Below are 22,672 nucleotides of genomic sequence, written 5' to 3'. Positions count from 1 at the left end.
ACAAGGAGGAGGCGGCCACACAGGCGAGCCCTGGGATGTGGCTTTTCTGGCTGTGCCCTCACAAGACCTGACTTACAGAGGGAAGGGTCTTGTGGGGAGAAGAGCTGTAGTGGGAAAGCTGTCACCCCCATTGGTACCTCTTGTCCAGGTTTGGATTTTGTCTGTTTTTTCTCGTGGAGACCTCCTTAGGTATCCTGGCTCATCCAGCACCAGAGTTTTGCTGGATGATGAGAAGTAAGTCAGTGGGTGAAGGCTTCAGGGTGACGATGAGATGACAGGCCTCATGGGAGGAGGTGGAGGAGGGGCAGACAGGCTGCGAGGAGGGAGAGGAGGCCCCTGATGGGCGGTCTCGGGGGTGTGGAGCTGTGGGAGGGTGTCCCAGGCGCCACAGTGTGTGGACATCGCGTGGCCCAGACGCCATCCCCGGAGCTGGCCTTTCAGAAAGGCTGGATCCAAGCCTGTGGCAGAGTGGAGGCAGCGCCAAATGGGTTATGCGGTCTGTGGCACCGGGCTCCTTCCTCGGGCTTGAACCTGTTTTATCCAGCAGGGGTGCCAACAAAGGCCTGGTCACATCTGACAGGTGACAGGAAGCTGAAGGAGGGAGGGTGCAGTCAACTAGGGGCGCGTGAATTAGTGACTTTGAAAGAAAGTGGATCATTTTCACACGGTGACAGAGTGCAAGGTGTGGCCAAGAGGTGACTGAGGACACGGAAAGGAGGTCATTTGGAGATGATATGGTCCTTGTATGGGGGGAGGCTGGAGAGGATCTGAGACTTGTCCAAGGTCACACAGCAAGGAAGTAGCTCTGCTCGTGTGGTTTGCTGTGCCGTGGGTTCCAGATGCCAGAGAGTGGTTCCTTTCCACAGTCTTCCCTGGGACACGAGAACCCGATGCTGCTGGGTCTGCATATGGCCAGGGCTAGGCGTCAGGAGGCCTGGTGCGGGGCTGTGGCCAGCCAAGGGGTGGGTGGGAATGCATTCAGGGCGACTCTGAAAGAGGGAGCAGCTAAACTGAACTTTACAGCAGCTGAATGTGCAGTGGTGAGCAGGACCTATTGGCAAGTGCAAGCCTCGGGCTGGCGATGGGAAGCATCCTGAGCCTATTTGGGATGCGGCAAAAAGTCCAGTTGGCTCCGTCTAGGGAATAGTATCGGGTACTGGCCAGTTGCCAATGGTGGGGAGGTGGGAGTAGCCTGCCCTGGCAGGGGGGAGTATTTTTTCATTGACACTGTTTAGACTTGCAGGCATATCATAATAAAAAGTCACTTTTAGCCAGTCTTATTTTTTTTTAAGATTTTATTTATTTATTCATGAGAGACACACAGAGAGAGAGGCAGAGACACAGGCAGAGGGAGAAGCAGGCCCCATGCAGGGAGCCCGATGTAGGACTCGATTCCAGGACCCCAGGATCATGCCCTGAGCCAAAGGCAGACACTTAACCTCTGAGCCACCCAGGTGTCCCATAGCCAGTCTTATTATTGTCTTTAAGTCCTCTACAGAAAATGCACCCCCTTATTGTCTGCACCCAGGCCTCCTGCCTTTGCCCCTCCCACTCACTCTCCCCCACCTTGCCCCACCTCTCTTCTTGCTTTACTCCTGGGCCACATCTTGGCTTTGAATCCTCAACTCAGAAGCCATGGAAGGTTTTAGAATAGGGGTTGCTTCTGTCTCGTGGCCCAAGTGGGACTCAGTTTAGAAGTCAGTTGCAGAGATTAGAAGGACAGCCTGGAGGAGGCAAGTAGGATGTGGGAGATGAGGAGGATTAGCGCAGGGGGGAGTAGAGCTGTGCGGATGGGAGCAGAACTTCAGGCATGCCTCAGAAGGCCCAGGACGCATGTCCACAGCTGTTCACCACCACACCAGGCCTGGGCCAGCACAGTGGGGGAGACCACTGGGCTGCAGCGGTTCCAAGGCCTGCAGTATCCAGGGCTATGGTTGGCAGTCACAGAATCCCCAGGCTTTAGGAGCACCTCAGATCTCACCTGCCCTAATCAGAACCTTCCAGAGCGTGAGGATAGCAGTAATGCCCCTCGGGGGTTACTTCCCAGCCCGCAGATACCGGCAAGACCTCAGGGGTACCCAAACAACAGCCCTCGGGCTGGGATTGATTAGTCCTCATGTTACAGATGAGGAGCCAAGGCTTCAGAGTGAAGCAGAGAGACTCCTGGAACCATGGCCTAGTGACGGCTCCATGTCCTGATAGCACTTGTAACTTTACTGGGATGCACACATGCATGCTACCCACAGCCACCCTCAGAGCTAGCAGGTGAACTTATGGCACAGGGGCTATGGCTGCAGAGGGCTGAGACATGCAGGGACCTGGGAACAGCCCAGTGAGGGGCTGGACAGTGGTGGGGACACAGAAGCAGCTGGTTTTGAGCATCAAGAACTAGAGATTTGTGTTCTCTCTGGGATCTGCCACTGACCCGCCAAGTGCCCTTGGACAAGTTACATCCCTTCCCGAGTCCTTGTTTTCTCACCTGAAAAGTGAGAGTGTTAGATTAAATGATCTGTACCAGCCTGTGCACCCTGAAAATCCCGACAGTCTCCCCAGCTTCTGTTCTGGTAGCCTCCAAAGTGAGGTGTGCAAGACACTTGTTGGGGTGCAGGAAAAAATACTAAGAGAAAATCATGCAGCTTTGCTCACGTTTGGCAGGTGCAGACCCAATGTCACCACTCAGGCTGTCAGATGGCCTCATGCCTCACGTCTCCAGAAGTCTGGGGAGAAGGGGAAAGCACTCTGAGAAAGGATGACAAAGGACATCCCCTACTCTTTGTTTTCGGGAGTTTAGTACAATTAATTCAACCCGGTTAATCAGGTTAATCCAGACTAATTAATCCAGATTGGCTTTATGGATTATATTAACCAGTTTGAGCTAATCCTCACAAAATGGGCAAGTGGTTTTAGAAGATTCCTATCTGAACAGTGGGTCGTTAGGGGTTCTAATAATACCAGTACGAGGGGACAAGGAACGAACACTTGGATTTCCAGCATGATCACATCAGCAGCCACAAGACAAGGGGGGAAAAAAAACAATGGCAAGCTAATCAAGTCTGATAAGAAGTCAGCCCAAGATGTTTTTAAATTGCGGAGGGGGTGACGCTATTTGAAATACAGATTTAAAGTCACTCTGGTTAATGATGAATCTCACCTCGTGGAGATGTATGTTATGCCTCGCAGCCCCTGATGATAGTTACTTGTATAAAACATAAAATATTGACAGGGTGGGACTCATTTTCTTTTTTTCTCTTTGGAAGGAGTAAATGATTAAAAAAAAAAAAAAAAAGTCCCCCTGCTTTAACCTCCTGATCCTTTTCTATGCAGCTGCCCCTTCTGACAAATCACTGCGTTTGTAATCAAACTTTGCTCAAGTGGGGTGTGATTTCTCCATTTCTCTACCTGTTCCCGGGGCAGTGATGTCTGGGCCCACAGAGCCCAGCACGGGTGTCGGTCTCCAGCTGGAGACGTGGAAAAATGGAGGGTGAGTCGATGTGCCCCGATTCACCTTTCCCATCGTGGGGCTGAGGCCGTGCTGACCTTTCTAGCATCAAAGGCTTGGGGTCTGCTCCCGACCCTAAGGAGCCCCATCTTTCCCAGCCTAAACCACAGTCTGGAGAAATGCAGCGCACCTTTCAAAGGTCTCAGACTCAGGGGGGTCCAGCTAGGGTGAATGACCCTCCCCACCCCCAGCCTCACAATTAGAAGACTTCTTCCCCAGCCATGCTTGGAATTTGTCCCTCTGAGGGCAGCAGCACAGATAAGGAGAAAATGTTTGGTACTGTATCCAGGCACAGGATCAAAGGAAACTTTGTTCCATGTCTTAGAGGACTCTCCCCGGCTGGGATGCCAGAAATCCAGATCCCGTTCCTGGTTCTGCCCTTTATGGATGTCCCCGGACAAGCCGACTCAGTTTCATTTCTGCACCCTCTGAGAGATCTTGGGGTCTGGCCAGTGCTACTACTATTCTAAGAAGTGAGTCTGGGAGCTTTTGGGGGACATGCTCTACTGAGTGGTTCTCAGCCCCCATCTGGAGGGTTTGTGTATGACCTGGGCTCCAACGTGGGTGAGAGATGGGGACAGCTTGGAACATTCTGGGGAGGCAACCAAAATGAGAAGAAGGAGACTTAGTCACACAAGAAAGTCCCCCACCTGAGTGGATCGATGGCAGGGGCATGGGGTCAGGGACCTCAGATCTCTGAAGGTTTGTGGGGTGGCAGGGGCAGTGGATGCGGTGGTGAGGCTCTAGGGACGAGGGGTGGAGGCAGGGCAGGAGGGGAAGTGTGGATTTCTGCTCAGTAGAAGGAGGAAGTCTGACAGCTGAGCTGCTCTGTCCCCCAGAAGGAGTGAGCTTCCCACCACTAGACTGATATAAGCCAAGACCCTCAGACTTTTCAGAGTGGCGTGGAAAGGAGGACAGGAAGCTGGGCTGGATGCCCACCTGGGGCCCTGACCCTGGGCAGTCTTGAAGCATTTGTTCTGTTTTTTTGTTGTTTTTTCTTTTTCTTTCTTTCTTTCTTTTTTTTTTTTTTTTTTGCCCCAGATGTAATAAGATCATTTGGGAGAGGGAGTTAGTGTGTCTGGCTGAGAATTAGATTAGATAAGAATTAGAGCTTTAGACTCTAAATCAGCATGAAGGGGGGGAGGAGCGCAAGGCTTTCTCTGTTGCCTACCCGTTAAGGGAGTTTGGGTGCCTCCCAGCACAGACGATCCACTCCACCCGTAAATCTTTAGATCTTTAAGTATTGCCGCTTGGAAGAGAAAGAAAGGACATGGACACTTTGTGCTTGTGGTTTGATCTCCAAGCCCCGTTCACCTTATGCATTTTTGCTAAATGTTCATTTCAATCCATTAATATAGTTACATACCATAGAGCAGTGCCTAGTTCACAGTGAGTACTCAGTAGAAGTTACTATTATTATTTATTTTGAATTTGCCTTGGATTTGCCATGTACCAGGCAGTGTTCTAAGTGCTTGTCATATATGAACTCGTTTACTATTTTAGGATGACAAGACCCGAAGCCCGGAGAGGTTGGCTAGCCAGCCCAAGGTGATAAGCCAGAGGGTGTGGTGAAACTGGTGTCTGAGGCCTGCAGGTGGGCCCTGGTTGTGTCTGTAACCTTCTCTGCTGTGTCTCCATGTGGTCACAGAATAAAGAAACAAAGCACATCTGCCTCCATTCTCCCTTCAGAGCCTCCCTAAAGCCTCAGGAGGCTGGCGCACAGAGGTGCACATTCCCATTGTACAGATGGGGCCTGGGGCCCAGAGATGGACAATGACTTGAGCAGGGTCACACAGCAAATGGGGGCCAAGCAGAGTGGAGCCGGGCCCCTGGTCTCAGAACATCGATGTACCTTCCCTGCATAGAGCAGGGCTCCCAGCTGAGCCCAGTGGGAGTCCATGTGAGCAGACACTGCTCCCAAAGGGGCTGTTCCTTCGCCAGAAGCAGCCAGAGCCTGCTCCACAGAGGGGCAGCAAGCCAGAGGGAGATGGATGGGAGGAGTCATCCCTCTGTCCAGGGAAGGGCCCTCCCGGCCCTCCCAACAGTGCCCGGAAAAGTCGTGAGGGTGCTCACCCCAGGCGCCCCTTCTGTCTGAGGGAGGCATAGGCAGGGGAGCCCCTGACTAGCCAGGAGTAAAGGGGGATTGGAAGGGGGAGCAGAAGCAGAGGTGGAGCCTGCCTAAGGGGGCCGTGATGCCTAGGTGCTGCTAGCTCCTTTCTTCCGTTTTTACTGTGACAAAATGTGCATAACATAAAATTTACCATTGTCACCACTTTTAGTTCTGTGCCATGGGGTCCATTCGCACGACTGTACAACCAGCAGCACCATGATTTTGAAATTTTGATCTCACAGTAGCCTGTTCTCTTCTTTAATGCTTTTGCTGACATGTATGAATTAAAGATGTGCGTTCGGGGCTGAAGTTATCATGCTTGACAAAAAGGACCACGATGTGTAGAAGCTCCCCCCCTGCCAGGCATTGCTTTGAGTTAACAAACTCATTGAATCCTTACAATTTGCCTGCAGGTTAGGTTCTGTTGTTGACCTCAGTTTACAGATGAGAAAACCGAGGCATAGAAAGGTTTAGTATCTTTCTCCAAATCCCTCACTGGTTACTGCCGCTAACTGAGGTCTCGCTGCGTGCCAGGCTAGCTGCTGTGTTCAGCCTTGGCCCTGTTGCATAGCAACCTGGTAAGTGGTAGGTGCCCATGTGGTTCCAAGATCTGCAGAAGGTGAGTCTGGGTTTATATTTGGGCCTCTGACCTGAAGCCTGTGTCTTGGCCACCTGGCCTGGACACCTGCCGTGTGGACAGTGAGGCTGGCATCCGAACACCCGCCTGCTTCTCCAGGGCTGGCCTGAGCCCATGTTTATATATTGAGACTGTTTGGGGGATAGAATGGCAAGCAGCACAGCCCCAAGCGGCCCCAAGTTAGGAAGTGGTTGCGTGCTCTTGGAGCTTTTGGAGGACAGGTTCCTGCCGCCTAGCAGTTGTGTAACCTCGGAAAAGTGACTCTGTTGCTCGGAGCTGAGCACGGCCCGCCACGTCCGTTAGACGGAGGTAACTCTCCCCACCCCAGGGTGGACGTGAAACCTAAACCGAGCGGGCGACAGGAAGGACTCTGCAAATCATAGAGCGGGGGTGCAGAGCTGTGGCTCAGGGTGGTCCCGAGATCAACGGCACCATCGTCACCTGGGAACTTGTTAGAGATGCAGGTTCTCGGACCCCACTACTGACTTGCTAAATCAGAAAGTGTAGGGTAGGCCCCGCAATCTGGGAGCTAATGAGCCTTGTGGGTGATTCTGGTGCCCTCTCAGGTTGAGACCTGGGGTTGGAAAGCTTCCCGCAAAATGTAAATGAGATATTGTCACCAGTCCTGGCAGAGGCTCAGGCTTGGGCCAGAAGGGCCTCTTCAGCCTGGAGCGCTGACATCTTTCCTGTACTCCTCAGCCTCTGCTGGGCCTCCTGCCCTGCTTGGCCCACAGGCCCAGTCTGAACAAATGATTCGGGGTGGGAAGGGGGGGCAGCTCTGGGAGGCTGGAAATGGGGAGGCAGTAGCCTCGCCGTCCTCCCGGGGGTCGCTGTTGCAGCCACTAGGTAAAGCATTGATTAAGGCTGAGCATTGTGTCCACGTTCCTAAGCGGGGGAGGGAGAAGCAAGAAGGAGCTGCCCAGAGCCCCCCACCCCAGCCCACCCACCCCCACCCCGGTGTGCAGGGCTGAGCTGGGAGGTGGAGTGGGAATGCCGGCTGCCCGGAATCAGGCAGGAATCAGGCAGGAATCAGGCAGGCAGGCCTCAGTCACATCTGGGGACTCTTAGCACAGGGAGATGGGTTGAGGGAAAAGAGGAAACTCTTTTCTGGTGTGGAACCCCAGCTGCTGAGATGTGCCCAGGAGCCAGGCCTCCGGCTGCACGGCTATCTCTAGTTGCCGAGACCTGTGGAGACAGGTCAGCCCTTGGCTCCTGGTCAGCAAAGCCCAGGTCTGCCCCTCTCCCCCTCATCAGGCCCACGCTTTTCCTCCTGAGCACAGACAAGGAAGGCCTCAGAATCTTCCTCCTCCAGCTCTTCACCATGCCCCACAGCTCCCCTCTCCAGCCAGCTGGAATGGGCACAGAACAGAACCCACTTCGCCCCCCTAGTTCTTCCTTGGATACAAGCCCAAAGTTGAGGAAAGAAAATATTTTCTCCGGCCAAGCATTCTAAGTACCCAATAGCCGGGGCCACCTTGCGGCAGCCCTCACCTGGCCACACCTCAGGTTACACACTTTGACATCTTCCCGTGGTCTCAAGAGCCGAGTCCTGAGCTAGCATCAGAGCCCGGGCTGGCACCTAGCCTGCAGGGCCCCCACGGCAACCTTGCACTAGCCCAGGCCCCGGCCAGACCCGACCCTCGTGGTTCCCTGGATGTGTCTCACTCCCTCTCCCTCCACCATACCCCCCTTCCACCTGCAGGGCCTCCCTTCACCTCACCTTGCAGGCTGGCCTCAAGCAGACCTGCCCCAAGGCTCTCACCCACTCCCAGGATTTCCACCTTCCTGCTGCAGCCTGTTCAGTCCCCTTCGCCCTGAACTGAGCTCGCTGGTTACACGTCCGCCTCTCCCATCAACCTGAGCCCCTGAGGGTCAGCAGCCCCGGCCACGGTCGTCATCCTCGCCTGTCCCCCATAAGTGCCCAGCATAGGCTGGGCTCTGGGAGGGCCCCAGTAATGCAGGTTGAAGGCACTCTGGGCCCAAGCTCCCCGCCACAGGGCAAGGTGGAAGCTGACTTGCTGGCCAGAGGTGGGGACCCACAGATGACAGAGTGCAGGCCCCCCCGCAGGTGCCCATTCTCAGAAGTGGAGCTGTAGGGCTTCCGGTCGCTGGGGAATGCTGAGCCAAGCACTCTCCCTGTCCAGGGCTCAGGGGCCCTCTCGGTCCAAAGACAAATTCAGAAGCTCTACTGGGGAATGGTTGGTGAGGAGGAAGTGGAACCTCAGATTTTCAGCCTCTCCAAGGTGGTGGCTTTAGAAAGTCCCCAGTGACCCTTGTCTCTTGAAACTCTGAGATAAGGAGATTGTGGGGCAATAAATCTCTGTAAAGTGTTAGTCTGGGCCTAATTTAGGGGAATAAACAGGAAGAAGCTGTGTTCTGTGTCTCCAGAGAAGCAAGGCCACAAGGGCACCAGCCCTCCGAGGAGTGGGACAGACGATAGGTAGACAGCTGTGTCGTCCTCACGGTTCCGGGTTTTGGTGCGTGTGGGCTGCAGAGCATTCAGTGGACCGTCCTAACAGTTGGGCAAGGTAAGAGTATTACCTGCCTGAGAAAACCTGAGGGGGGATGAGATTTGCCCAAGGTCATGGAGCAAATTGGTGTCAGAATCAGGACTCTCTCACCTGAGCAGCAGGCTTGTCTGCTATGAAAGTGACAGGCCCAGGCGGGGGTGGGTGGGGGTCCTCCTGGTGCCCAGAGAGGGGGTTCAGGTGGCGTGAGTGGAACCAATCCAGGAGCCAGGTGGGTCTCCCCCTGGGTACCTGCCTGTGGGATCTGACACGAGTGGGCACAGCAGAGGGGAGAACCCGGCAGTCCAATAGGTGGGTGGCTGGATGAATGGACAGAGGGAAGCAGGCAGGAACGTGGGCAGCAGGACCGGAGCGGGGAAGAAAGCAGCCACGGCCGAGGTCTTTCTTGGTCCTAGAGTCTTGCAAGGTGTTTTACAGCCATTATCTTGTTCAATCCTCGGCAAGCCTCTGTGAGGCAGATATTAGGGTACCCTTTTACAGATGCAGATGCGAGGCCCAGAGACAAGTGGAGGTCCAGGATTTGATCCTGATTCTCCTCTTTCCTTGCCCTGGGCATCCTCCTAGGATTAGAGAGTGCTCCGGGGTGGCTCCCTGGTGGTGGTTCTCTTGGGTCCAGGACGGTGGAGGGAGAGGAGCATCCTAGGAGCCCAGCTAAGTCCTTACCTGGTTTGCTGATTTGCTTGGAGGCAGAGAGAAGAGGGCATGAGCAAAGATGACGCACCTGGGAAAACAATGCTTTGAAGGGAGAGCAGATAAACCACTTTGGCTAAAGGATGAGTTTGTGGAGAGGAGAGACTGCCGGGGGAGTGCCGGGCCCCACAACCCAAGTCCCGCAGAGGGCTTGCCCCTGAGGACAGAGGGGACCTAGGGTGGTGAGTCTTAAGGGAAATGATGGTGTCAGAGAGAGATCAGGAAAGGAGCTCTGGGCTGGGATGGGGGAGAAATGGAGTCTCCCAGAGAAAAGGCTGCCCAGACTTTGCAAGGCTTGAGGGAAGGGGAGAGAACAGTTGGGGGCCGTGGTGCAGGGGAGGTCAGGCCGTCTATCACAGGAGGTGCCCTGCCCCTCCTGGGTGCCAGGGACCTGGCTCTGGGCAGCATCAGATGTCAGGAGGAGGCCCTCCCTTGGGCCTAATCTCATCAGGAGGAGAGAGGAATTTCTTGGCTTTGTCTCTGACTCAATCTCTATTTCCTGTGGGCCTGCGGGGAGGCATCTGTGCCAGACCAGAAGGACCGGAGACCTGGAAGAAGGGAGATGGGGACAGAGAAGAGGGCCCACGGCAGAGAAAACCTGGAGACAGGGCTGTTTTTACTTGCTGGCTGCAGGTGCCTCTGCCCCCACTGCTGATATGGCCTGGGCATTGGAGGCCTGGGGGAGGGTTGCCCTGAGGCTGTGTCCCTGCTCTCCTGCCTGGGCTGTGCTAGTAGAGGAAACCAAAGGGCTTCCCCAGTCTTGCCCACCACCACACCTACTCACACCCTGGCCCTGCAAGAGCGTCAGTCCCCTCATCACAGGGCTGAGCTAGGCAGCCAGCTTCTACCCCAAGGGCCCCCCCACAGAGATGCACACATACAACCTTCGGATTCTTCTTGACCAAGAGGGATTATTGGTTAGCGTTTCATGGATGCTTGTCTGTTCCCTCCATCAACGTGGTAAGCACCAGGGGTCAGAATTCTGTGCCCAGTGGGCTGCTTTGCACTTCCTGATTTGGAATTTTTACTCAGACCTCCAAAATGTTGGGCCCTCAACACATACCTGACACATACTAAATCAAATTTTAGCGTCCTGTAAACGATGGGACCACGACAATCTTAACAGCAAATAAGTGTGCACCCAGCATCATTCCACATGCCGTGTGGATTATCTTATTTGATTGTCCAGGCAGCTCCGTGAGGGAGCAGAGACCCAGGACTCAACAGCTTGGCTTCAAATGCCAGCTCACCTGTCTTACAAGTGGTGATTTTGAACAAGTTGCTTAACCTCTCTGGGCCCCCGTTTTCTCATCTGTAAAAAGGAGGTGATAATAGTATTTTAGGGATTATTGTGAGGATTGAGTTAGTACATGGAGCATACTTCATACATTAGTTAGCTGTTAGTTGTTACTATGCCCAATTTTTCTGGTGAAGAAATAGACACATTAAGTAACCTGCCCAAGGGCGCTTGGGTGGCCCAGTCGGTTGGGCATCTGCCTTAGGCTCAGGTCATGATCCTGGGGGTCCTGAGATCAAGCCCCATGTTGGACTCCCTGCTCAGCAGAGAGCCTGCTTCTCTCTCTCTCCTCCTTGTTCATGCTCTCTCTCTCTCTTTCTCTCTCTTTCTCTCTCTCTCAAATAAATAAATAAAATCTTTAAAAAGCCTGCCCAAAGTCACACAGGTGTGGTGGACATACTCTGTAATTATGCTGTTAATTGGGTACCCAGTAGCCACATGTGGCTGCTGGGTACCCAATAGCTACTGAGCACTTGGAATGTTGCTAATGTTGGAATGTTGCTAATGTGATGGAGGAGCTGCATTGTACATTTTATTTCCTTTTACTTCATTCTGACTTTGATTTAGAAGCCACAGGGCCCCATGTCAGACTGAGCTGGGGCGGGGGTCCCACACCCAGTGATCTGATGTAACTGATTCTCATGGGTGTTTGGAGTCGCGCCCCACAGTCTGTGCTTCAGCGGTCTGGGATCATGCCATCTCCTGCCGTCCTGTTCTCAGCCATTTCCCTGAGAGGTGTAAACACATGGATAGCAGTGACTGAACTGCTCCTGCCCTGGCCCTGCACCCGGGTCCCAACACAGGGCCTGGTCTAGGATAAGCACTAAGCCCATAGCAGATGGAGCTTGCTGATTGAATTAAGCCAGATCCCCCTCCCTTTACAAACCTGGTATTCTTCTGTTTCGGAACATTCTATGCTCTGGTTCGTGATGTGAGGCTTTTTAGGAAGTCAATTCTAGAGCAAGTTGCCAGAGTCAAGGTTACAAGTGACTTAGAATCGTTGTGTGTGAATCGGGTAACAGTTTTCAGGAGACCTCTGTGGTTGGTGGGGTGCCCAACTTGGCCCTATTTGTCTGGGACTTTATTTTAGCCCTGGAAATCCTGCCCCCTCGCCACTTCCCTTCCCACATGCCAGGCAAACCAGGACAGATGGTCCCCTGCTTCTGTGGAGAGTGAAGAGGCCTCTTCTTGCTCTTCATCTTGCTTCTTCTTGAAGGAGGGAAGCAAACTAAGCCAGTGGGGTGAGACCCTGAGGCCCAGGTCCCTGCGTATCACCGTGTCACTCCAGACACGGTGGAGGGCAAAAATAGTCACTTAGTGCCAAGAAGTGGCAAGTAAACCAGGGCCTGGCCTCGCCTGAGCAGAAAGGACTGTGGATAAAATTCTCACTAGCAGGAAGTCGCTAAGACCTGTGGTTCCTTCTTTCTGCCTGGTGAGAAAGGAAGCCTCCATGGGAATGGCTAGTTAAGCAGAGACCTGTGTCTTGACAGCAGGAGGCCTGGACCTCACTTGGGCTTTGCTTTCTGAGCCAGATAGCTGCCTCCTTCTGGGGCGTATCAGAGGTTCTGGTAAGGATTCAGGACGAAAGAGAAAGAAACTTTCCTGTCAAGTTTGAAGCCCAAGATCAGGATCAGGATAAGCGCTAAGATGGATAATAGTTGGTCAAGGACTGGAGTCAAGGTGAGGGACCCACCCATAATTAGGTGTTTGTCATGTTAACTCCTCCTCTTTGTGGTTCGCCTTCGCCTTCGGAGTGTTCTTTACTTGTATGGTAGTCTTTTTTCATGTCTTAAGCTTAGGAAACTGTGGTTCTGATTCCCTTCTATTAACTGCATTGACCAAAGTGAGGAGGTGTAGACCTTCTCCCGAGGCACGTATGGGGGCAGTTCACTGGCCACGAGGTCAGGTTTTAAGAGAACAAATAAAATATAACAGCCAGTATTAGATGAGGAACTACAGACTCACAAAGGGACGATAGTAGCCCGCAGCACCAGACCCCTACCCATCCCTGACGTCTCATACCAAATTAGGTAATGTCATGCTTCCCCTGAGGCCAGGAACAGGCAATTAATGAATAATCTTTATGCTGGTTTATACCACACCCAGTTTGGGTTTGGTTTTCATTCACCCCACAGCTAAACCTTGTCCTGCAATGATGCAGGGCTGGGCTGGAAGACAGGCTTTGGGGGCATGCAGGAAAGTCTCTGTGTCTGTGTGTATCTCTCTTTCTCTCCCTCAGACACACACACACACACACACACACACACACACACACACCCCAGAGAGAAACACATAGCAGGAAGAGGGGCCTCCAGGTCAACCCATGGCTTCTGCTCCCCACCTCCCTTGCTCCTGTTAATATGGTCTTGGTCAAGTCACTTCCCTGGCATCTCAGTTTTGCCCTCATCACATGCGACAACAACAATCTCCACCTACCCGGCAGGGGAGCTAGAAGGGATGGGACAGCCATTCTACGGTCAGGCATTAAGAAATAAACTCAGTGCGACATTAAACCCAGAGATGACTAAATCTTTGGGGAGGGTGGGGAGCTTGCAGCCCACAAAGCCTAATCCCATGGCATCAGGCCCACTAAACACGCATGGGAGAGCAGCCATAGAAGCCATGCCACCCCCTACTTCGTGCCCCAGCGGGCTGACCTGCCACGCCTCAGAAGGCATGCTGTGACTTTGATGTGGGCCCAGCTGGATGGCACGGGGCAGGATACGACTGCTGGCGTGGGATAAACCTGGCCCAGATCGGCCGTTCTGGCCCAGCCCATGGGCGAGGGCCCTCACCATGCCAAGGCCCCATTGCAGTGTGAAGTTCCAGGCAAGTGCCTGCTTGTGGGAGAAACAAAGCTCCTGTTCTCTGAAACGCTGACTCCTTAAGCTCATGCATGCACGGATACACACGTGCACGCACAGATGCACACAGGGGTGCGTGCACACCCACAGGAGTACACGGGCCCAGATGATGATTGCAGTGCTCATGCACAGACTTGCACACAGAGTGCACACAACATTTGCACAAACTTCACCCACATATATGTGTGCATATTCCTTTACCACGTACAGAGGGAGAAAAGGCCTGCCTGGCTTGGCCCTATTCCCCACTCCTGTAAATTTGCTTCCTCAGCAACAGGTCTGGAAGAACTTTGGCAGGGGAGATAAGATGCTAGGGCAGGGTAGGGTGGGGCCGAGTTAGGAGTGGAGTTGGGGGCAAGAGGACAGAAAGTCACTGAGACAGTTTTCGTTTTCTGTCACTTTTATGCAACTGTTGGCCTCATCAGTGGAGGCCAACAGCCTCCACCCTCTTTCTTTATATATATTACTTGAGAGAGAGAGAGAGAGAGAGAGAGAGAGAGAGAGCACAAGCAGGGGGAGGGGCAGAGGGAAAAGCAGACTCCCCACTAATCAGGGAGCCCAATGTGGGACTCGATCCCAAAACCCTGAGATCATGACCTGAGCCAAAGAGACACTTCATTGACTGAGCCTCCCAGGCGCTCCAGACAGCCCTCTCTCTGGAAGGTGTCCACTTCGTTTCCTGAGCCTCGTTTTACTTTTCTGTAAAGTAGGGGTGTAGTGGTCATGATGCCTCCCTCCCTTTAGGGCTAAGGTGAGATGGAGCGTGTGCTGGGTGTGAACGAGGCTTCACCATGGTTGTCACCTGAGAGAACCTGGAGCTGGAGGCTCTCGAGGCAGGGCTGGGCTCGGCCCCCAGCTCCACAGCCCCACATCTCACTGGCTGTGTGACCTCGGGTGGGTAGCTTCGCTTCTCCGCCTCAAGCCCCCCATCTGTAACGGAGCAAAGTAGCCCCCACCTGGTAAGTTGATACAGGGCAAGCACTGACAAGGGCACCTGGCACATAGCGAGCCCCCCAAAACTGTGAGCTGTTATTGGCGTGGAGTGACTGAGCTGAAGGAGTCACCGACCAGGCCTCCGGGGGCCTCCTGACCCTGACCCCGGGCTGAGAGCCACCCATCAGGTGTGGGGTCAGGCCCCAGGCCGTGAAGGGAGAAAGCACGGGGGGTGGCCGGAGTGGCCAGGAGTGTTGATGCTGCTCGGGTCATGCTGGTCTCTGCAGCCACGACCTGCCCTCTTACCCCACGGCCCACGGCACTTGACACGGACGCTGGCTTTTCCCCCTCCTTGGCGTCTCACTGCCTCGTCCCCCCTCCTCTCTCCCCTCTGCCCTCCTTCCCCCAGGTGATTCTCACCTCTCACCTGTTCTGTGCAGTCTTGCTCTTGGCAATCAAGGGACTCCACCTAAAAGTGAGCTCGGGGTGGCTCGGCGGTTTAGTGCCTGCCTTTGGCCCGGGGCGCGATCCTGGAGTCCCGGGATCGAGTCCCACGTCGGGCTCCCGGCATGGAGCCTGCTTCTCCCTCCGCCTGTGTCTCTGCCTCTTTTTCTCTCTCTCTCTGTGACTATCATAAATAAAAATAAATAAATCTTTAAAAAAATAAAAAATAAAAGTGAGCTCGGTTTTAATCCCTGCAACAGCTCCCTGTTGCCCTCAGCGTTTGAAGTTCTTGCACCCGGCTCCAGGTTGGTCTGGGTCCTGCCCCCCTGCCCACTCGCCCGCACGCTCCTGTGCTCCAGCCATTGCCCGTCTGCCGGTTGCGGCTGCACCGGGCAGTGCGTCAGTCAGGATGGATAGGCTATCCTCTGTGACAAACAGCCCCACTTGCTCAGCGGTTCGCTCTGCAAGTTTACTTCCCTGTCCATCGTGTCGGGAGGGGAGGTCCTCTGTTCCACACCATCTCTTGGAGGCCCGGGATGATGCAAGCCCCATCATCCAGAACACGTGGCCTTCTCATCCCTTTGGCCACGGATGAGAGTTCTGGAGGGTCACAGGCAGGGCTTACATGCTTCAGCCCGGAAGGGGCACACATCGCAGCTGCCCCTGATCCTTTGGCTAGAGCTCGTACTGGGGTTGCCCAAAGGCAAGGAGGCTGGAACATGAGGGGAGCCATGGAATGTCTGATGGGCATCACCACTGCCCACAGACAGGTGCCCCCCCACACCATTGCCGCTGCTGAAAGTGAGGCAGAGCTGGGGGGCCCTGGGGCTGAGCCTGCTGACTTGCCCCCTCCTTTCCTACCTCAGCCCCAGCCCAAGGCAGCTCCTCACCTGCCATCTAATTACCAAGACCCTAGGACCTCTTGGTCTTTACTGTTTTTTTTTTCTAAGACCCCCACCCCCAGACCCATTTCCCTCAGGACCCAGAGTAAAGAAAAGATGGGCAGCTCCCTAGCAAGTGATAGCTTGTATCTTACACACAACGACTAAATCCCCTTTGTGATTCTGTTTCCCTTATTGAACTGGCCACTAGGAAGCTCAGACCCAAGTCTAGGTGCACCTCCACTGTGTGGAGGGCCTGACAGCACACATTCAGTAGCTTAGTCCCCCCACCCCCTGGAATATCAGACGATCTCTTTGTTCCTGCATTTTCTCTCTGACCCCATTTCCTCACCATGGCTTTCCCATTTGCTTCTATCTTGTGTGCTCTCCATTTCTGTAAGGCTTCTTATATCCTTTCTGGGATCAGACGGACATTAATTAGTCAGTCTGTCCCTACATTTGTGCCACTTCCTGTAGCTCTGGCAAATGCAGCTCCCAAAAGGTGAATTGAAACATCTGAGCTTCATGGGACAGACCTGTCCCAGGAGGCTGGTGGGTTTCTTGTAGAGGGTTTGGCTCCTGGGTCGGACCCCGATCACTGTGACCTCTTGAGGTCAACAGTCTAATCTTGTGACTTTGAACTGAGCACAAAGCAAGTGCCCTCTTTATCCTGACACTGTGGGTGCCCAGCCCAACATGCCTGCCCTTGGGAAATTCCTAGGGTCTGGGGTGGGCAGAGCTCTGTGCCAGGCACTTCCACAGCAGAGCCCCAGGCCTTTCTCTGAGGAAGCTGCAAGCAGGTTCCTGACCAGACTCGGGAATCAGAGGCACCAGCTGGGTCAGAGGCCTGAGGGCAGGGAGGGGACAGGCTGGTGAGGGCAGAGGGAGGAGAGGAGAGAGCTCTGCTACTTGAAGTGTCAGGAAAGACTCTGGAGGAGGGGCCTGGGAGCTGGAGAAGGGAGGGTTTGTGCTTGTGGAGATAGATGCAGGGATTACGGGGCTGGAAAGGGCAGGCCAAGCAGAGGGGAAGGCAAGGGCGAAGGCCCAGAGGACTGGAAATGCAAGAGCAGGTACCAGAGAAGCTAGAAGCTTCTTGATCTGGAAAGTACATTTTATTTATTTTTTTTTTTTTTTAAAAGCTTTTATTTATTTATTTATTCATTCATTCATGAGAGACAGAGGGAGAGGGAGGCAGAGACACAGGCAGAGGGAGAAGCAGGCTCCATGCACCGGGAGCCCGACGTGGGACTCGATCCCGGGTCTCCAGGATCGCGCCCTGGGCCAAAGGCAGGCGCCAAACCGCTGCGCCACCCAGGGATCCCCTGGAAAGTACATTTTAAAAGATGAGCAAGAAAAGGTGAATCTTGGAATATTAGTGGGGGGGACCCCACTGGAAGGCCTTGAATCCAGGCTGGGTTTGCCCTTGCTCCTACAGGGCAGCAGTGAATCAAGAGTGTCCCAAGGGTGATCTCAGGTGTGTGTTTGGGGGTGGGGTGAAGAATACAGCCAGGCTTGGTGTCCAGAAGATCTCTCTGGCCTAGATGAGGAGCATGGATGGGCAGGCCCGATAGGGTCAGAGGCCAGGATCAGGGTTTGACCTGGGCAGCAACAGGGCTGAGAAGCCACATGGTATCATGTGTTTGACCAATCATAGGGTGAAGACCCTCTTCTACCATTTATGATCTAGCCCTGCCTTCCCTCCAGCTTGTGTTCTCTTCACTCACATCATCGCATTTACATAACTGTATGGGTATATATATATACATATATATATATTTTTTCTTTTTAACATCTTCTTGCTAATCTAACTAAATCACATGTAATTTCCCAAACATTCCACATTTGCTTCTCTCTCAGGGCCTTTGTTCAGGCTGTTCCATCTGCCTGGAACATCTTCCCCCCATCTTACCTTTGTCCTGCCAACATGGCCAATTCCTACTCATCCTTCCAATTATAGCTCACATGTCACTTCCTCTGGGAAGCCCTCCCCGACTGCCATGTACAAACCTTTATTATTATCTATAATACACTGGGTGCCAGGGGCCCACCTTCCCCTAGTGGCCTCACTCATAGGATTCTTCACTCCTGTAAGGCTGGGCTCATGCTTATGCTCTCCAAACCCCTAGTGCCAGGCACTGGGCTGAATAAGGAGCTAGGGAAGCTCGAGATGCCTGGATAATAATAGTGGTAGTAATTATGACTGTAGATCAAGGGACCTATAATTTAGTCCTCATGACAAGTCTATGAAACAGAAGATTTTGTGATCCCCATTTTACAGATGAGAAAACTGAGGCTTCAGAACTTAAGTCACTTGCCCACCCAGTCACTTGAGGCAGAGCTGGAACTGGAGCCCAGCCAGACAGGCTGGCTCCAGAGGACACAATGTGACCCACATAGCTGGGCTGAGTGGGGTGGGCAGATAGGGAGGAGATGTGAGTTTTTCTCTCTAGTGTTTGTGCCTTTTGTGTTGAATACTTGAAGGGATGACAAGAAAACAGGTCAGTGATGATCCTGCACTCTCTCGCCAGATCCATAGAAGGAGCCACAATTACAGCCTGTTTGTTGGGGTGTCCTTGATAGTGCACCATGCATATAGAACCGACCGCTGCCCTGGTCCTGCCCCCTCAAGGTGAACTCCCCGAGGGTCCCGCTATCATGCCAGGGAATCTCATGCCCCTCTTGTCCTGTTTGTTCCCCGCAGATGTCATGGCATCCCCAGTACCGGAGCTCCAAGTTCCGCCACGTCTTTGGCAAACCAGCCAGCAAGGAGAACTGCTACGACTCGGTGCCCATCACCCACAGCGTCCAGGACAATCACTTCTGCGCTGTGAACCCCTATTTCATTGCAGTGGTGACTGAGTGCTCCTGCGGGGGGGCCTTCTTCGTCATTCCCCTGCATCAGGTAAGGAGTTCATGCCCCTGCTGAGCCTCAACACCCCAAACAGCCCTCTGGAGGCCGCGCCAGAAAGAGGGGGAGTAGAAGCAGCCTGGGTGTCTGGTCTCACATGTGGCTTCACATCCCATCCCTGTCTCTTACCAGCCATGTGACCTGAGTCCTTTCACTTCTTTGAGCCTTGGTTTCCTCATTGGGAAAAAACAAATACCTATCCTGGGATTTCTGCTTCTAGCAGTTGCCTAGCTACTCCTAAGACCTCCCCTCCATCCCACTGCAAAATAACTCACTCCTGAATAAAATATAATTGGTAATGCATTGCTGGGCTCGCAAGGCATTGGGGACATCACCAAAGCGACCTGCCCGCCCCAACAAAAAGAAACAAATCTGGAGTCAAAAATCTAACTGGGGAGACGGAAGCAGTGAGCAAGCAGAAGGAAGCAACTTGTCCTGCAGGCAGATGTTAACAGTATAGGTTAGACCATATGCATTTGCTGATATTTAACAGTTTTGGGGGCGCCTGCGTGGCTCAGTCAGTTAAGCATCTGCCTTCGGCTCAGGTCATGATCCCAGGGTCCTGGGATCAAGCCCTACTTCAGGCTCCCTGCTCAGGGCCGGGGAGTCTGCTTCTCTGTCTCCCTTTGCTGTTCCCCCTGCTTGTGCCCTCTTTCTCTGTCAGAGAAATAAATCTTAAAAAAAAAAAAAAAAAGTTTTTTAACCCAAAAGTGGTAGTTTCATATAGCTTAACCTAAGAGCAGACCTTTTCAGGATACCAAGCCTGAGTTGGCTCAAAGCAGAACCTCCAAAGGGGCTCAAGGGATCCCAGCTGGTAGCACCTCTGGTTCTTAGCAGAGGCAGATGGGAAGTTTCTCCAGAGGAAAGCATCCCCCATGTGGACAGGACTCCCGCAGAGTAAGATCGGGGAAATTCATAATCTGAGATCACCAGGCATGTGAGCTCCCATGAATAAGAGTCAGCTGAAACAACAAACAGCCTACTTAGCCATGCCCCACCCCCCCTGCTGCTCCAACAAAGGACTTCAGAAGTTAAGATCATAATACAAAATGGAATCTCAGAGACTAGGTTTCCTATCCAAATGGAATTGAATTAGAAAGCAATAGCAAGGGATCCCTGGGTGGCGCAGCGGTTTGGCGCCTGCCTTTGGCCCAGGGCGCGATCCTGGAGACCCGGGATCGAATCCCACGTCGGGCTCCTGGTGCATGGAGCCTGCCTATGTCTCTGCCTCTCTCTCTCTCTCTCTATCATAAATAAATAAAAATTAAAAAAAAAAAAAAAAGAAAGAAAGCAATAGCAAAAGCTAAATTTTAAGCTCTCATTCAGGAGTATCTCAGCAGGGGATCCTGGGTGGTGCAGCAGTTTGGCGCCTGCCTTTGGCCCAGGGTGCGATCCTGGAGACCCGGGATCGAATCCCACGTAGGGCTCCCAGGGCATGGAGTCTGCTTCTCCCTCTGCCTATGTCTCTGCCTCTCTCTCTCTCTGTGTGACTATCATAAATAAATAAATAAATAAATAAATAAATAAATAAATAAATGAATGAATGAATGAATGAATAAAGGAGTATCTCAGCAGTAGACTGCAATAAGATAGCACCACAACCACCAGATTGGCAAAAATGGAAAGATCTAACCATAGTAAGTGGTGGTGAGGATACAGAGCAATGTAAACTCTCAGGCACTTCTGGTGATGAGGTAAACTGCCTCACGTGTTTTGGAACAAACTGTGACAGTTTAGAGGAACATACACATACCCCATGACCCAGATATCCCACTACTAGGTATAGTCCACGCAATGCAATGTGTTTATGTGCACCAGAACACAAATACAACAATGTGCATAGGAGTGTTGTTCATATTGTCATAAAACTGCAAAAACTCAAATGTCCAAGAATTATATAAATCAATTATGATATGTCCATACTATGGAATATATATAACCATGAAAAGGAACAAAGTATATATACATACATACCACAACACGGATGACTCTTTTTTTAAAGATGTATTTATTTATTTGAGAGAGAGCGAGAGAAAGGGGAGGGGCAGAGGGAGAGGGAGAGAGAATTTCAAGCAGACTCCCTGCTGAGTGTGGAGCCCCATGTGGGGCTTGATCTCATGATGCTGAGATCATGACCTGAGCAGAAACCAAAAGTCAGATGCTCAACCAACTGCACACCCAGGCGCCCTAACATGGATGAGTCTTAATGACAATTTTGAGGGAAAGATACCAAACAAATGACAAACTGTCTCACTCCATTCACCTAAAGATAGATACAGACTACATTGAGCTCTACCTTAAGGGATGTATAAATAAGTAGAAAAATTTTAAGGAAGAGCAAGTGAGGGACTACCAGGAGAACCGGGATGATTATCGCCCCCTGAGGGAGGGGGAGAAGTTATGATTGGAAAGTGTCCCATGGTGGGGGGGGGGGGTCTCCTTTGTGTTGGTAATAGTTCATGTCTTAACCTGAGAGGGTGGCAGATATATGGGTAATTTATTTTCCAGCAATTCATTTAGCCAAACACTTACATTTTATGCCCTTTTTTTATATGCCACATTTCATACAAACACATATAAAGATGATGCAACGTTTATGTGGTTTTACAGGCAGTTTCTATATAACTTCCAAGGAACTGATTATTTCAGTCTTTTGCAAACATTTCTAGAGAATAAGAAAAGAGGGACTGTTCCCCTCCTCATTCTAAAAGCCAGTGTAACCTTGATTGCAAAACCAGATGAGGACAGAGCAAGAAAGGAAAATGACAGTCTCAAGATGTATACAAAATGGCTAGCAAACTGAATCTAGCAGTGAATTTTTTAAAAAAGATATATTCTAACCAAGTTGGATTTATTCCAGAAATTCAAGAGAACCTAATATTAATAAATCTATAAATGTAAATCATTATAGTAACAAATGAAAGGAGAAAACCATATGGTCATCTTTGTTAATACAGGAAAAAGCATTTGATAAAGCTCAATACCCATTCATGATACAGATTCTTAGCAAACTCAGAAAAAAGAATTTCACTAACCTAAGAAACAGAAGTTTTAAAACCTTTTATTTAGATTCACCCATTGTTAACATTCTGCTAGATTTTCTTTTTATATCTTGTATGTCTTTCTCTCCATATGTGTATGTGCTGAAATTTTCTTTCTGATCCAGAATCCAACTCCAGATCATTCATTATATTTAGTTGTCAAATCTCCTAGTCTATTTCATGATACGGACGTTTTTTAAGTGGGTAAAGAAAAAATATTTTGTAGAACATTTTAAAATTTGGATTTTTTATTTTTTTCTCATGATTAGGTGCATATTATACGTTTTGGGCAAGAATGTTAAACAAATGATGTTGTACCTTCAGCTCATTATATCATGTGACACATATTGTCACTTTGTCCCATTATTGGTAATATTGGTGATATTTGATCTCTTTGTTAATATGGTGCAAACATTCATAAAGATGGAATGTTAGAAACAGCCCTTCAAAATCAGTAATGAATTCAAGGTCATGGACTGTACCATAGGGCTGAAAAATAAGTTAAAGGTGTAAGGATTGAAAAGGAAGGCATAAAACCACTCTTATTTATAGATATGATTGCCTACATAGAAGCCCAAAAGAACATGTGGTCAAGTTATTACAAAAATAATAAGGGACTTTGAAAGGTGGCTGGATAAAAAAAAAATCAGAATACAAAAATCAATTGCATTTTTATATACCTAACACTAGAATATGTAAACATTTTGCAGTGGAATAACAAGATTGGAGATATAGGAATAAACAAGGCTTGAAAGGAGAAAATTACAGAGCATTATTGAAAGACCAATGTTAAAGATGACCTAAGAAAATGGAAATCTGTACCATGTTCATGAATAGCCT

The 22,672-nt window shown here is 51.4% G+C and overlaps 1 protein-coding gene across 9 annotated transcripts in view; it reads left to right on the top strand.

The window, feature by feature from the left end:
• Positions 1 to 22,672, top strand: part of CORO2A (coronin 2A) — a 54,796-nt gene that overhangs the window by 9,160 nt on the left and 22,964 nt on the right. For 7 of the 9 annotated variants that reach the window (XM_072842067.1, XM_072842064.1, XM_072842071.1 and 4 more), the window contains one exon: positions 18,585 to 18,785. In XM_072842067.1, the coding sequence (XP_072698168.1) occupies positions 18,585 to 18,785 (201 nt within the window). Of the gene's footprint in view, positions 1 to 3,824; positions 3,973 to 8,614; positions 8,775 to 18,584; positions 18,786 to 22,672 lie in introns of those variants that run through there. The other 2 variants (XM_072842069.1, XM_072842068.1) reach the window with 2 other exon arrangements.

This window comes from Canis lupus, chromosome 10 (assembly GCF_048164855.1).
Source record: "Canis lupus baileyi chromosome 10, mCanLup2.hap1, whole genome shotgun sequence".
In the NCBI taxonomy this organism is placed as follows: Eukaryota; Metazoa; Chordata; class Mammalia; order Carnivora; family Canidae; genus Canis; species Canis lupus.
This window is presented reverse-complemented; position numbering and strand designations above follow the sequence as displayed.